The following is a 16,112-nucleotide window of genomic DNA, read 5'->3' on the forward strand; positions in this document are numbered from 1 at the left end:
TAAAGTGCTGAGTGGTGGGAGCTAAGGGTAAAGTGCTGTGGGTAAAGTGGGTGGGAGCTAAGAGTAAAGTGAGGAGCTGATGGTAAAGTTCTTAGTGCGGGGAGCTGAGGGTAAAGTGCTGAGGGTCAATGCCAGACAAAAAATCTTGTCCGTCCTGAAAACTGAAAAATACCAAATTTGTATAGTTTAAAAACTACACTTAGTGCATTTAGCTAAATAATTGCTGTGCTAGATCTGGGGAGATGTTTCTGTGTGCAGTAAGAGGATTACAGTCTCTCCTGGAAAACACTGTGAGCTGCAGTTTGTATTTCCTCCACAAGATGGCAGTCACCGCCCCGACAGACGAACACAGCAGAAGGCTTCTTCTAGTACCTACTTATCTATTATGGCAAATGGGAGGTGTAGAAACATGAAGGTGGAGCTGACACTAGGGGGTGGAGAATCCAGACAGGAAGTGATAAGCAATGAAAGGCGTTACTGGAACTGGCAGCAGGGGAGGTAATATAGCATTAATATTGTATTTTTCCCATGTGTCCCTATTAGCTGCTGCTACACACAGACTAGAAGCCTTGTAATAAGATGACGGGCTTATTCCTCTTTCCCAGTGTCCACACTTCTTAGGCTCTCCCTATCGCAATGTGCCCTACCCCCATTCCAGTATCACCCATCGTGTATTCCAGCTTCCCAGTGTTCCCCATAGCATGTCCCAGTCCCCCAGTCTCCCCCATACTGTGCACCAGCTTCCCAGTTTCCCTCATAGTGTGCCTCAGCTTCCCAATGTCCCTCATAGTGTGCCCCACAGCATGACCCAGCTTCCCAGTGTGTCCCCATAGCGTGTCCCAGCTTCCCAGTGTCCTCATAGTGTGTCCCAGCTTCCCAGTGTCCCCATAGTGGGTCCCAGCTTCCCAGTGTCTCCATAGTGTGCCCCAGCTTCCCAGTGTGCCCTATAGCATGTCCCAGTTCCCCCATAGTGTGCCCCAGTGTCCCCCATAGTGTATCCGAGATTCCCAGTGTCCCCATAGTGTGCCCCAGCTTCCCAGTGTCCCCATAGTGTGTCCCAGCTTCCCAGTGTCCTCATAGCGTGTCCCAGCTTCCCAGTGTCCGCATAGTGTGCCCCAGCTTCCCAGTGTCCCCATAGTGCAGGGGTAGGGAACCTTGGCTCTCCAGCTGTTATGGAACTACAAGTCCCACAATGCATTGCAGAAACCTGACAGCTACAGTCATGATTAATAAAGGCAAATGCATGCTGGGATTTGTAGTTTTATCACAGCTGGAAAGCCAAGGTTCCCTACCCCTGCCATAGTGTATCCCAGCTTCCCAGTGTCCCCATAGTGTATCCCAGCTTCCCAGTGTCCTCATAGCGTGTCCCAGCTTCCCAGTGTCCTCATAGCGTGTCCCAGCTTCCCAGTGTCCTCTTAGCGTGTCCCAGCTTCCCAGTGTTCCCCATAGTGTGTCCCAGCTTCCCAGTGTCCCCATAGTGTGTCCCAGCTTCCCAGTGTCTCCATAGTGTGCCCCAGCTTCCCAGTGTGCCCCATAGCATGTCTCAGTTCCCCCATAGTGTGCCCCAGTGTCCCCCATAGTGTGCCCCAGCTTCCCAGTGTCCCCATAGTGTGTCCCAGCTTCCCAGTGTCCTCATAATGTGTCCCAGCTTCCCAGTGTCCTCATAATGTGTCCCAGCTTCCCAGTGTCCTCATAATGTGTCCCAGCTTCCCAGTGTCCTCATAGTGTATCCCAGCTTTCCAGTGTCCCCATAGTGTATCCCAGCTTCCCAGTGTCTCCATAGTGTGTCCTAGTTTCCCAGCGTTCCCCATAGTGCGCCCCAGTGTCGCCATAGTGTGTCCCAGCTTCCCAGTGTTCCCCACAGTGTGTCCTAGCTTCCCAGTGTCCCCATAGTGTGTCCCAGCTTCCCAGTGTCCTCATAGTGTGTCCCAGCTTTCCAGTGTCTCCATGGTGTGTCCCAGCTTCCCAGTGTTCCCCATAGTGCGTCCCAGCTTCCCAGTGTTCCCCATAGTGTGTCCCAGCTTCCCAGTGTCCCCATAGTGTGTCCCAGCTTCCCAGTGTCCCCATAGTGTGTCCCAGCTTCCCAATGTCCCCATAGTGTGTCCCAGCTTCCCAGTGTCCTCATAGTGTATCCCAGCTTTCCAGTGTCCCCATAGTGTATCCCAGCTTCCCAGTGTCTCCATAGTGTGTCCCAGTTTCCCAGCGTTCCCCATAGTGCGTCCCAGTGTCTCCATAGTGTGTCCCAGCTTCCCAGTGTTCCCCACAGTGTGTCCCAGCTTCCCAGTGTCCCCATAGTGTGTCCCAGCTTCCCAGTGTCCTCATAGTGTGTCCCAGCTTTCCAGTGTCTCCATGGTGTTTCCCAGTGTTCCCCATAGTGTGTCCCAGCTTCCCAGTGTCCCCATAGTGTGTCCCAGCTTCCCAATGCCCCTATAGTGTGTCCCAGGTTCCCAGTGTCCCCATAGTGCTTCCCAGTGTTTCCCATAGTGCGTCCCAGCTTCCCAGTGTCCCCATAGTGTGTCCTAGCTTCCCAGTGTCCTCATAGCATGTCCCAGCTTCCCAGTGTCCTCATAGTGTGTCCCAGCTTCCCAGTGTCTCTATGGTGTGTCCCAGCTTCTCAGTGTTCCCCATAGTGTGCCCCAGCTTCCCAGTGTTCCCCATAGTGTGTCCCAGCTTCCCAGTGTCCCCATAGTGCTTCCCAGTGTTCCCCATAGTGCGTCCCAGCTTCCCAGTGTCCTCATAGTGTGTCCCAGCTTCCCAGTGTCCCCATAGTGTGTCCCAGCTTCCCAGTGTCCTCATAGCATGTCCCAGCTTCCCAGTGTCCTCATAATGTGTCCCAGCTTCCCAGTGTCTCTATGGTGTGTCCCAGCTTCCCAGTGTCCTCATAGCATGTCCCAGCTTCCCAGTGTCCTCATAGTGTGTCCCAGCTTTCCAGTGTCTCTATGGTGTGTCCCAGCTTCCCGGTGTTCCCCACAGTGTGCCCCAGCTTCCCAGTGTTCCCCATAGTGTGTCCCAGCTTCCCAGTGTCCCCATAGTGCTTCCCAGTGTTCCCCATAGTGTGCCCCAGCTTCCCAGTGTCCCCATAGTGTGTCCCAGCTTCCCAGTGTCTCCATAGTGTGCCCCAGCTTCCCAGTATCCTCATAATGTGTACCAGCTTCCCAGTGTCCCCATAGTGTGTCCCAGCTTCCCAGTGTCCCCATAGTGTGTCCCAGTGTCCCCATAGTGTGTCCCAGCTTCCCAGTGTCCCCATAGTGTGTCCCAGCTTCCCAGTGTCCCTATAGTGTGTCCCAGCTTCCCAGTGTTCCCCATACTGTGCCCCAGCTTCCCAGTGTCTCTATGGTGTGTCCCAGCTTCCCAGTGTACCCCATAGTGTGTCCCAGCTTCCCAGTGTCCCCATAGTGTGTCCCAGCTTCCCAGTGTCCCCATAGTGTGTCCCAGCTTCCCAGTGTCCCCATAGTGTGTCCCAGCTTCCCAGTGTCCCCATAGTGTGTCCCAGCTTCCCAGTGTTCCCCATAGTGTGCCCCAGCTTCCCAGTGTCCCCATAGTGTGACCCAGCTTCCCAGTGCTCCCCATAGTGTGTCCCAGTGTCCCCATAGTGTGTCCCAGCTTCCCAGTGTTCCCCATAGTGTGCCCCAGCTTCCCAGTGTCCTCATAGTGTGCCCCAGCTTCCTAGTGTCCCCATAGTGTGTTCCAGCTTCCCAGTGTCTCCATAGTGTGTCCCAGCTTCCCAGTGTCCCCATAGTTCCAGCTTCCCAGTGTCTCCATAGTGTGTCCCATCTTTGCAGTGTTCCCCATAGTACTTCCCAGCTTCCCAGTGTTCCCCATAGTGCGTCCCAGCTTCCCAGTGTCTCCATAGTGTGTCCCAGCTTCCCAGTGTTCCCCATAGTGTGTCCCAACTTCCCAGTGTTCCCCAGCTTCCCAGTGTTCCCCATAGTGTGTCCCAGTTTCCCAGTGTTCCCCATAGTGTGCCCCAGCTTCCCAGTGTCCTCATAGTGTGCCCCAGCTTCCCAGTGTTCCCCATAGCATATCCCAGTTTCTTAGTGTGCTTCAGCTTCCCTGTATTTCCATAGTGTGACCCAGGTTTCCAGTGTCTCTATAGTGTTTTCCAGCTTTTTTTATTGTCCTTCATAACGTGTCCCAGTTTCTTAGTTTATCGCACAGTGTGTCCCAGATTCCCAGTATCCCATTGCATATCCCAACTTTCTAGTGTCCTCCATAACGACCCTGTTTCTTACTGTATCCTATAATGTCTCCCACAGTGTGCCCCAGATTCCCTGTGTTCCCATAGCATATCACAAATTTCCAGTGTCCTCACAGAGTATTCCAGGTCCCCAAGCTCTATAGCATGTCTCAGTTTCCTAGTGTCTTTTATAGTGTATCCCAGCTTCACTTTATCTCCCAGTGTGTGTCCCGGCTTCCCAGTATCCCCACAGTGTATTTCAGTTTCCCAATGTGCTCCATACTTTTTCCCAGACTGCCATTAACTTTGACAGGATAATTTACTGCAATCCCTCCACTTAGCAAGCACCGAAGTACTCAGAGAGCAGCAGCAAGACTATCAAAAGTGTGTCACACTTCTGGGGCTATGTCCAGCTGCTTCTGCTGCTGTGAATGGCTCTAATGAACTGGAAAGGGAAACTGTGCACATACATGCATGTTTCCCTCCCTTATGTTGCCTGCAGAGTGCTTGTGTAACAATATTTCTGAGTGACAGTTATTTAAAGGACAACTGACGTGAGAGGAATATGGAGGCGGCCATATTTATTCATTTTAAGCAATGCCAGTTGCCTGACTATCCTGTTGATCCTCTGCTTTTAATATTTTTATCCATAAACCCTGAACAAGCATATACATATCAGGTGTTTCTTACATTATTGTCAGATCTGACAAGATTAGCCGCATGCTTGTTTCTGGTGTGAATCGGACAATCCTGCAGCCAAATAGACCAGCAGGGCTGCCAGGCAACTGGTATTGTTTAAAAAGCAATGAATATAGGAGCATCCATATTCTTTTCACTTCAGTTGTCCTTTAATCCTATAGCACCCATTTTATTTAGAGGCTTCGAGGTGCTCCAGGCCAATATATTTCAGCACATTTTTTTATTTCTTTTTACATTTACTTGCTACTTAATAGTACTGCTGTAATGTGAATGTATGGCCACTTGTCACTGGGGGGCAGTATGAGCCAATAATAGAGGACTTCTGCTTTCAGTTCCTGTATTTTCTGTTAGCAGGGAGAGATAAAAGCATTCCAAAGAATTTTCAGCACAATGAGCTCTGCTGACTGAGGACAAAAGCAGTTATCTTATCTCAAAGAGATAACTCTATTGAAGCTGCTAATGGTTTTAAGTGTGTTCACTGCTTATGGTGGTTGTCAGGCATATGTGAGGTTTAAAGGGTAAGAGGATGAGGTTTTCAGGCAGATGAAGAACAGGACAGGAGTAGAAATGTCAGAGAGATTGGGTAGAATGGGAAGTAAGAGAAGGGTGGGTGTCAGGCAGGTTGGGGGTTAGAAAAAAGGATGTTGCATATTTGCCAAGATTTGAGTCATACACTTGTGAGGTCAGTGGCTCAGCATCACAAGCAGAGAATCAGATTTATGGGCATTTTGTGGTGGATGGAAAAAAACCAATACACAGTCAGAGGTATGAATTAATATAGTACTTAGAGATATTAAATATAAATGAGTTGCTCAGCCATCCTATCCTGTGGAGCTATGTGTAAAACTGCAGCAATTTTGCATTGTAAACAAAAAAAGGTAAATGCCCCCTGAGGGTCAGTAAGATGTGCAAAGCACACACCCCCTCCCCGGTCACATGCTTAGCCTGTGACTTCAATAACAGTTCAGGTAATTTTTACTTTATTGTCATTCTGCAGAGAAGAGATGATGCAAGTTGTAGAGCTTTGCAGACCACATAAGTGAGGATGGAAGAAAACTATCATAGAGTCACATAACGCAGAAGAAGGGAGAGGGTGCCACCTTCTATTTCTCCATGGAGGAGTGGCAGTATTTAGGACAAAAGGATCTCTACAAGGACATCATGATAAAGAATCCACCGGCCCTCACATCACTGGGTAAGAGGAGACTTTCATTTCTTGTAATGGAGAGAGAAGTACAGAGGGACTACTGTACCTAGATTCCCCATCATCTCATAATCACATTTGGCTTGATTCACTAAACCTTCTGCACATAAGCAGTGCAAGTTAATATTAGCATGTGCATGCTGCGCTCAGTACCGTCAGTGCAGTGTGCACTCGTAACTTCCGTGCGATGCTTCTAACTGCCATGTGATGTGCTTACAGCGCGACTGCGGTACTCCACTAGCGTGGCCTCTACTACGGTAATTAATGAAGTGGCGGCCGCGGTAGTGAAGTACCGCGCTCAGGCTACAAGCACATCGCACGGCAGTTAGGAGCATCATGCATGTATTAAGAGTGCACACTGCGCTGACACGATCGAGTGTAGCGAGCACATGCTAATAATAACCCGTGCTTTTTGTGCACGGTAGGTTTAATGAAGCCTATAGAGACAATGTATTCAGTCAGTGTGTGTGTTTCTTACAGATGGATCCATGAACAGAAACCCACCAGAGAAACGCACATGTCTTTTTTATTCCCAGGATTGTCCACAGGAAGATCCCACCATCCCTGATCATGCTCAGGTAGGTGGAACTGAGGATGTTGAAAAGTATTCTGTATGAGAATAATATTGGTCTATGTTACGTTATTCAATACTAACGGTATGTAATCCTACATTTCTTTTCAATTTATGGGTTTAGATTAATGGAATGACCACTATGAAAATAGAGGTTAAAGAAGAAAAGACATTTGTGAGAGCTTGTCACCTGTCTACAGAGGAGGAAATAACAAGGACGGTCAAAGAGGAAGAAGAAGAGATGCAATTGAAGGCAGCTCAGCAACCAATGGAGGAGGGAGACATGATGAGAGCAATTAAGAATGAAGAAGAGGAGATGTATGTGAGGAGTGGTCAGCAGTCTATGGAGGAGGGTGACATGATGAGGGAAATTAAAAAGGAAGAAGAAGAAGAGACGTATGTGAGGGGTAATCAGCAGTCTATGGAGAAGGGTGATATGGTGACAACATTTAAAGAGGAAAAAGAAGAGAGGTGTGTGTTAGGTGAAAAACAGTATATAGAGAAGGGTAAAATGTTGAGGACTATTAAAGCAGAGGAAGAAGAGACATATGTGAGGAGTGATCAGCAGCCTGTGGAGAGGGATGAAGTGCTGAAGACAATTAAACAAGAAGAAGAGCCGTATGTGTGGAATGTTCATCAGATTATAGAGAAGGGTGACATGATGAGGACAATTAAAGAGGATGAAGAAGACACTAATATGCGGGGTGATCAGCAGTCTACAGAGGAGGGTGTTTTGTTGAAGGTAATTAAAGATGAGGAAGAAGACATGAATGTAAGCAGATGTTGGAAATCCTTACAGGACAATGACATGATAGCAAGTGTTAAAGTGGATGAACTTTATGAATATGTCATCACAGGTAAATATTAATTAAAAACACAGCAAGCTTGTCACTTGTAAAGAGCAGCTCTGTGACTTTTATATTGTATGACCTTGGTCAATATCCTATGACAGAGAAGTCTTTTATGTTTTCAATGTAAAATACCCCAGAGTTTGGAGAACATAAATTCTTCATTGCCATCCTTGAAAACATTAACGGCATCACCAAATACGCATAAAGCGGCTATAACATGACATGTTGTGTGTTAAGATAAACATAGAGATGTACAGTCTCAGTACAAGCCTGTGTTCTTCTTGTTTTGTTTTGTTTTGTACTGTAAGGGTTAAGAATACAGGGGTGTAAATAATCTTCTCTTCGGTGGGAGATGTCAAATACGGCATGCTCACTTTCAGTGATAGCTAATAAGAGGTCTTAAAAGTTCTGTGTGCAGGTAACAGAAAGAAAATCAGAATGTCAAGGTTTGTTTGTGCTCATATCCCTTCAGCACTCAACATTTTAAACCCAGTTCTTTAACCTTTAAAACCTAAATTAGACCTTTGGGATTCCAGAAAGGTCCTATTTAGGACTAGCACTGAAGATACATTTGTTTGTCTCGTCAGTTTATATTAATTTGACGTTTGCTCCAACAGATGTAGATAACATTGCATGCAAAACTGGATAAGATACACCATATGGAAGGCCCATCTCCATTCCTCAGTATAACACCCTAGCACCAACAAAGGAGGAGATACTGTACACCATATGAGAGATCCATCTCCATTCCTCAGTATAACACCCTAGCACCAACAAATGAGGAGGAGATACTGTACACCATATGGAAGGCCTATCTCCATTCCTCAGTATAACACCCTAGCACCAACAAATGAGGAGGAGATACTGTACACCATATGAGAGATCCATCTCCATTCCTCAGTATAACACCCTAGCACCAACAAATGAGGAGGTGATACTGTACACCATATGAAAGGCCCATCTCCATTCCTCAGTATAACATCATAGTAGCAACAAATGAGGAGGAGATACTGTACACCATATGAAAGGCCCATCTCCATTCCTCAGTATAACATCATAGTAGCAACAAATGAGGAGGAGATACTGTACACCATATGAAAGGCCCATCTCCATTCCTCAGTATAACATCATAGTGCCAACAAATAAGGAGGAGATACTGTACACCATATGAAAAGTCCATCTCCATTCCTCAGTATAACATCACAGCACCAACAAATGAGGAGGAGATACTGTACACCATATGAAAGGCCCATCTCCATTCCTCAGTATAACATCATAGCAACAACAAATGAGGAGGAGATACCAGGGCTGTGGAGTCGGAGTCGTGGAGTCGGGCAATTTTGGGTGCCTGGAGTCGGAGTCGGGAAAAAAATGCACCGACTCCTAATGAATTTGTAACTGTAATTAAAATAGAAAATATGATAAAATGTTCTATTTCTCAGATAATAGTCATTAAAAATAATGTATATATACAGTATATATACAGTAATAGCTGTGCTTAGTCCACAAAAATGAAATAAACCAATCAAAATTAGTTACTTGTGCTGCTTCAATAAAGCAGTCCCCGTATTTTTAAGGTCAGATATACACATCTGATTGTGACTGTATATATGATGTGTACACAAGAATCTCTTATATATACTAAATAACATCTATGCTGTAAGAATAAAGCCTGATGTGTAGCTGTGTCACTAATAGAGATGGTCAACGAGATGGAAATAATTCTGCATTGATGCTGATTTATGCAAATGTATGCACTCCCTTTGCTGATGAAATCAAATAATTTGATATGTTAAAATTTGGTTTGGTGACTACAAATTGAAGGGTAACTGAGACGGATGAAAAGTAAAGTTTTATACATACCTGGGGCTTCCTCCAGCCCCCTTCAGGCTAATCAGTCCCTCGCTGTCCTCCACCACCCGGATCTTCTGCTATGAGTCCTGGTAATTCAGCCAGTCAGCGCTGTCCGGCCGCATGCCGCTCCCACAGCCAGGAACATTCTGCACCTGCGCAATAGTGCTGCACAGGTGTAGTATGCTCCTGGCGGCGGAGTGTGTGCATGCGCACTACACGCCCGACTGGCTCAAGTACCTGAACTCATAGCAGAAGATCCAGGTGGTGGAGTAGGACAACGAGGGACTGATTATCCTGAAGGCGGCTGGAGGAAGCCCCAGGTATGTATAAAACTTTAATTTCATCTGTTTCAGGTTTACTTTGTTACACAGTAGTACTATACTCTACATATGCACTCCCCACAGAGCTGCAGGGAATCCACTTAGAATGCTGTGCACATTGAACACAGAGGTGTTGTCTGTTTACAATCTCCTCATTCCCCTGCAGAGTACCTGCACATCATTCTTACATGTACCCACACTTACATTGCCTAGGGCCTGATAGATGTTCTTTGTTCCGGTTTGTACCTTTTACAAGTACTCTTACCAAGGACTAGTTTTAGTCTAAAGGGAATAAATATAGTAGTCTACATATCCTTCTCACTTCAGTTGTCTTGTAAAATTCCTAAGCGTTGGCAGTTAAGAGACGAATTTCATATTACATACTTTTAATAAACAAAATTGTAATATGCAAATTAGAGGAGTCGGAGTCGGTGGAATCCTAAACTGAGGAGTCGGAGTCAGTGGATTTTTGGACCGACTCCACATCCCTGGGAGATACTGTACACCATATGAAAGGCCTATCTCCATTCCTCAGTATAACATCATAGTGTCAACAAATGAGGAGGAGATGCTGTACACCATATGAGAGGCCCATCTCCATTCCTCAGTATAACATCATCATACCAACAAATGAGGAGGAGATACTGTACACCATATGAAAGGTCCATCTCCATTCCTCAGTATAACATCATAGTACCAACAAATGAGGAGGAGATACTGTACACCATATGACAGGCCCATCTCCATTCCTCAGTGTAACATCATAGTACCAACAAAGATACTGAACACCATATGAAAGGCCCATCTCCATTCCTCAGTATAACATCATAGTACCAACTAAAAAAGAGTATATGCTGTACACCATATGAAAGACCCATCTCTATTCCTCAGTATAACATCATAGTACCAACAAATGAGGAGGAGATACTGTACACCATATGAAAGGCCTATCTCCATTCCTCAGTATAACATCATAGTACCAACAAATGAGGAGGAGATACTGTACACCATATGACAGGCCCATCTCCATTCCTCAGTGTAACATCATAGTACCAACAAATGAGGAGGAGATACTGAACACCATATGAAAGGCCCATCTCCATTCCTCAGTATAACATCATAGTACCAACTAAAAAAGAGTATATGCTGTACACCATATGAAAGACCCATCTCTATTCCTCAGTATAACATCATAGTACCAACAAATGAGGAGGAGATACTGTACACCATATGAGAGGCCCATCTCCATTCCTCAGTATAACATCATAGTGCCAACAAATGAGGAGTATATACTGTATACCACATGAAAGGAGGGTTTACATTTCTCTGTATAATGTATGTGTACATGACTTCTGACTGCACAATGTGAAACAGTAACATATACTATATAACAGTCACATTTTCTTTCCAATAGGAAGACGGAATGGTACAAACACCTTGCAGGGACATCTTATATCACATCCAGCGGTGACTGCAGAAGAGAATAGTGCCACACAATATTTTCCCATTACTGGAAATGCCCATTACCGAGGGCACATTGCAGACAGAGGAATGACTCCCTGTATTGGTCAGGGATCTTCAGATAAATCACTACATGTCCTTTCAGATAGCCATTCAAGATGTCACAGATCCGATACAGCATCAGATCCGTCTCATGTGAAGGATTGTTCTTGTGATGCATCATATCATGCTACGCAGAGGGAAAATCAGGGCTTCCCGTGTCCTCAGTGCAGCAGATGTTGTAAATCGGAAGCCTCTCTCGCTGTGCACTTGAGGAGGCACTCACAGGAGCCACCATTCTCATGTTCAGATTGTGGGAAACGTTTTACCTGTACTGCGCACCTTATTAGACACCAGAGAGTTCACACTGGTGAGAGGCCTTATCCTTGTCCTGAGTGTGGGAAGTCTTTTAAAACAGGACCACAGCTTAATGGACACATAAAAACTCACACCAATGAGAGGCCCTTTCCGTGTTCTGAATGTGGCAAAGCATTCAAAACTGCAATACAGCTCGGTGTACACAAAAAAATCCACGCTGGAGAGAGGCCCCATCCTTGTTCTGAGTGTGGGAAATCATTCAAAACAGCATCACAGCTTAATGGACACCTAAAAACGCACATCACTGAGAGGCATGTCACTTGTTCTGAATGTGGAAAAGTGTTTCAAACAGCAATACATCTCAGTGAACACCAAAAAATTCACATTGCTGAGTTGCCATATCCTTGTGCAGAGTGTGGGAAATCATTCAAAACACAACCTCAGCTTAGTGTTCATCTAAAAACTCACACCAATAAGCCATTTCCTTGTTCTGAATATGATGAAGCATTCAAAACAGTAATTCGGATTGGTGGACACCAAAAAATTCACATTGATGAGAAGCCTTCTGAGTTTGAGGAATCTTTAAGATCCAATGTAGCACCAAATCCATTTAATCTGGTGGAATCTTCTTTTGATACTTCATATCGTGCCTCACACAGGGATAATAAGGGATTCCCATGTCCTGAATGCAGCAGATGTTGTAAATCGGAAGCCTCTCTCGCTGAGCACAAGAAGAGGCACTCACAGGAGCCTCCATTCTCATGTTCAGAGTGTGGGAAGCGGTTTACCTGTACTGCGCACCTTATTAGACACCAGAGAGTTCACACCGGTGAAAGACCCTTTCCTTGTTCCGAGTGTGGGAAATCATTCAAAACAGGACCACAGCTCAATGTACACCAAAAAACCCACACCAGTGAGAGGCCTTTCCCTTGTTCTGATTGTGGGAAATCATTCAAATCAGCAAAACAACTTACCGTACATCAAAAAATTCACAGTGGCGAGAAGCCTTATAATTGTTCTGTATGTGGGAAATTGTTTAGCACAAAGTCACACCTTGTTAGACACCAGAGAGTTCATACCGATGAGGCCCCCATCCTTGTTGTTACAGTGTGAAATCATTCATACCATTAAGAATACATGTGGCATTTCATTTGTTAATAAATTAATCCTTAATTGATACAAAAATATGTACTTACCTGGTTAGTGAGAAGCTTCTGGATAGTCCATAGGCAGCCTATATCCTTGTACACCATACTGTTACCATGATACATCTCTCAAAACCCCAGCAGCTCAGAAATGTTTCTTCAGCGTGCAAGTGCAGCTATGAATGTGTAAGGTTTTCGCAGGCCCAGTAGAACGAAGGTGCTCGTTCATGGCTTTTTTTCCTCCATGCACAAGTGCCTTCATTCTTCTGAGCCTGTGCGGCCGTACTTGCACATGGGCAATACGGCCCCTCTCATCCATGGCTACGCCCGCACTCTGAAGACACCAAGGAGCCCAGAACTGGAACAACACAGTTTAGGAAGATAAAGAAACCCTCTGGACTATCCAGAGGCTTGCCACTAACGATGTAACTTAACCACTTGAGGACCCACCCTTTACCCCCCCTTAAGGGCCAGCGCTGTTTGTTGTGATCTGTGCTGGGTGGGCTCTGCAGCCCCCAGCACAGATCAGGGTGCACGCAGAGCGATCAGATCGCCCCCCTTTTTCCCCCCCTATGGGGATGATGTGCAGGGGGGGTCTGATCGCTCCTGCGTGCAGGCTAGTTGCGGGGGGGGGGCACCTCAAAGCCCCCCTCCGCGGCAACATTCACCCCCTCCCTCTCCTACCTCTCCCTCCCGGTGATCCGGGCTGCACAGGACACTATCCGTCCTGTGCAGCCAGTGACAGGACGTCCCCTGTCACATGGAGGCGATCCCCGGCCGCTGATTGGCCGGGGATCGCCGATCTGCCTTACGGCGCTGCTGCGTAGCAGCGCCGTACAATGTAAACAAAGCGGATTATTTCCGCTTGTGTTTACATTTAGCCTGCGAGCCGCCATCGGCAGCCCGCAGGCTATTCACGGAGCCCCCCGCCGTGATTTGACAGGAAGCAGCCGCTCGCGTGAGCGGCTGCTTCCTGATTAATCAGCTTGCAGCTGGCGACGCAGTACTGCGTCGCTGGTCCTGCAGCTGCCACTTTGCCGACGCACGGTATAAGCATGCGGTCGGCAAGTGGTTAAGTATCCATCTTTTTTTTCTTTTTCTGACTTCAGGATTAGTTTAAAGGGCAAATGAAGCAAGGGGGATATGGAAACTGTCATATTTATTTACTTTTAAGCAAGAACAGTTGCTTGGATATCCTGCTGATCCTCTGCCTCTAATTGCTTTTAGCCACAGACCCTGAACAAGCATGCAGCAGATCAGGTGTTTCTGACATTATTGTCAGATCTGAAAGATTACCTTCATGCTTATTTCTGGCATTATTCAGGTACTACTGCATCCTAATAGATCAGCAGGGCTGCCAGGCAACTGGTATTGTATAAAAGAAAATAAATATGGCAGCCTCCATATATTTCTCACTTCAGTTGTCCTTTAAGAATGCAGGTGGTATTGCTTTTTTATTGCAGTACATGTGAAATGGAATCCAGCTGTGATCTAATTAAAGGAAATCTAAAGTGAAGATAAACTTATTATATAATGATTCCTATGTGTAGTACTGCTAAGAAATAAAACATGATTAGCACAGATATGAGCCTCATATTGTTTCCAGTACAAGAAGAGTTAAGAAACTTCAGTTGTCATCTATGCAAAAGAGCTTCTTTGAGCTCTGCGACTTTATAAAGTCGTGGACAGCACTGTCGTTTGAAGTACTTATCTCAACTGTCTCTCATGACTCTTTTTTCTTTTCTACTAATGTTCTATTAATTATCCGTATCACACCACCAATTCATTATATCAAAATTCATTTTTTTTTCTTCATTGTCACTTCAACATTTGTTTAAAACTGCATTGTTATAAACTGCATTACTTTTATCTTGCAAAAATAAAATATGTTCATAATAATGTTTGATGAAAAGAGATAAGTTTATGTTAAAGCACATGGGTCAGCCATACTATCCCAGGAAAACAACAACACATATATAAGTAGATAAATACTTATTCTACTTACATAACATATGTATTGTACTGCCCACAGGGCCGAATTTGTACTCTTTACTGCCCTAGGCCACTGTCACCAACCGGCCCCCTTCAGTATAGGTAGCGAGATGACCCCCCCCCCCCCTTCCCTCTAGTATAGGAAGCCTGATGACCCCTCCCCCCTTCCCTCTAGTATAGGAAACCTGATGACCCCCCTCCTCAGTATAGGTATCCAGATGACTCCTCCCCCTTCCCTCTTGTATTGGTAACCAGATGACCCCTTCCCTCTAGTATAGGTAACCAGATGACCCCTCCCCCTTCCCTCTAGTATAGGTATCCAGATGACTCCTCCCCCTTCCCTCTAGTATAGGTAACCAGATGACCCCTCCCCCTTCCCTCTAGTATAGGAAGCCTGATGAGCCCCCCCTCCTCAGTATAGGTAGCCAGATGACTCCCTTAATCCCTCCTTTTTCCACCCCCCTTTTAGTATAGGTAGCCAGCTCACCTTCACACCGCAGCAGCCATTAGTGTCACTCATTTCTCCACTCGTCTCCAGTGCAGAAGCTTCCTCTTCATTTCCGTCTCCAATGCTGCCCAAGTCCATAGTCGCTGCTGCACAGGCGGCTAGCAGCAGAGTATCGCGGTCAGGCGCTCGCCTGATCTCCCTGCATTGCAGCATTTGCAAGCTTGCAAATGCAGCACCAGTTTAGCCTAATGCTTTGGTGCCTTTGCTCCTGTGGTGCCCTAGGCCATGGCCTAGGTTGGCCTTGGCCTAAATCTGGCCCTAACTGCCCACATTTTGATTGCAGTGTATGTAATATAGTAAATAAAGAGAAAACTGTTCCAAGCATTTTCTATCTTTGCTGCCTCTGACTGAAGCCAATCCTGAAGCTGTTTCCTCCCTTACTCCTCTGCCTGAAATGGTGTATGCAGAGCCATCTACTTTCGGTTATCTTCAGTTCTGCTTTAAGGTGCACAATAAAGCTTTGAAATACTGCTTTCTACTTCTCATATGTATAAAACTCTTTTTGAAGTATATGTACACTCCTCTTTCTGGGTATTTCCAGCTATTTCACTTAATTTAAGAGTGAGCTTTTCTTTGGAGCCACCACTGTGATACACCACCTACAAAGCTGAATGGGGGCGGTATTTCCTCACATGTTCCTCTGAGTGGTTGCCTCTTAGTAACCTAGCCTTGTGAGTGTTCATTTATCTCGTTTTACATGATACTTTGATCATCCTGCGATAATACACCAAGTGGGCTGCTGATCTCCCTGTGTTCTTTTCTTTCCACAAGTCTTCATTTATTTTACCATACACAGCTTTCACTGAGGAAAACACAAATGCAAATGAGAACATACACCAGGAAATGATAATCTCACTAAAAAAAGCTTTGTCAATTGATCCCAGAGTCCTGAGCAACATCAGAGATCTCAGTTTGGTTAGAGGCTCTGTCCTTGTGCTGAGCGTTTAAGGACACACGAGGTGAAAATAGATAG

At 45.9% G+C, this 16,112-nt stretch overlaps 1 protein-coding gene across 1 annotated transcript; it reads left to right on the forward strand.

Moving 5' to 3' along the window:
* Positions 1-437: 437 nt before the first annotated feature.
* LOC137534833 (oocyte zinc finger protein XlCOF6-like) lies at positions 438-13,413 on the forward strand. Its single transcript, XM_068256496.1, has 5 exons — positions 438-498; positions 5,874-6,071; positions 6,561-6,658; positions 6,776-7,508; positions 11,091-13,413. Exons 2-5 carry the CDS (start codon positions 5,990-5,992, stop codon positions 12,605-12,607), a joined length of 2,430 nt encoding a protein of 809 aa, XP_068112597.1. The 5' UTR covers positions 438-498; positions 5,874-5,989; the 3' UTR covers positions 12,608-13,413.
* The last annotated feature ends 2,699 nt before the right edge of the window (positions 13,414-16,112 follow it).

The sequence above is a fragment of the Hyperolius riggenbachi genome, chromosome 10, assembly GCF_040937935.1.
Source record: "Hyperolius riggenbachi isolate aHypRig1 chromosome 10, aHypRig1.pri, whole genome shotgun sequence".
Classification (NCBI taxonomy): domain Eukaryota; kingdom Metazoa; phylum Chordata; class Amphibia; order Anura; family Hyperoliidae; genus Hyperolius; species Hyperolius riggenbachi.

What these genes read in the sequence shown, in the direction of transcription:
- LOC137534833 (XM_068256496.1), top strand. Translation starts at nt 5,990, where the DNA reads ATGGAGGAGTGGCAGTATTTAGGACAAAAGGATCTCTACAAGGACATC. An exon ending in ACCGGCCCTCACATCACTGG is followed by an intron (nt 6,072 to 6,560) that starts GTAAGAGGAGAC and finishes TGTTTCTTACAG; the next exon opens with ATGGATCCATGAACAGAAAC. An exon ending in TTATGAATATGTCATCACAG is followed by an intron (nt 7,509 to 11,090) that starts GTAAATATTAAT and finishes TCTTTCCAATAG; the next exon opens with GAAGACGGAATGGTACAAAC.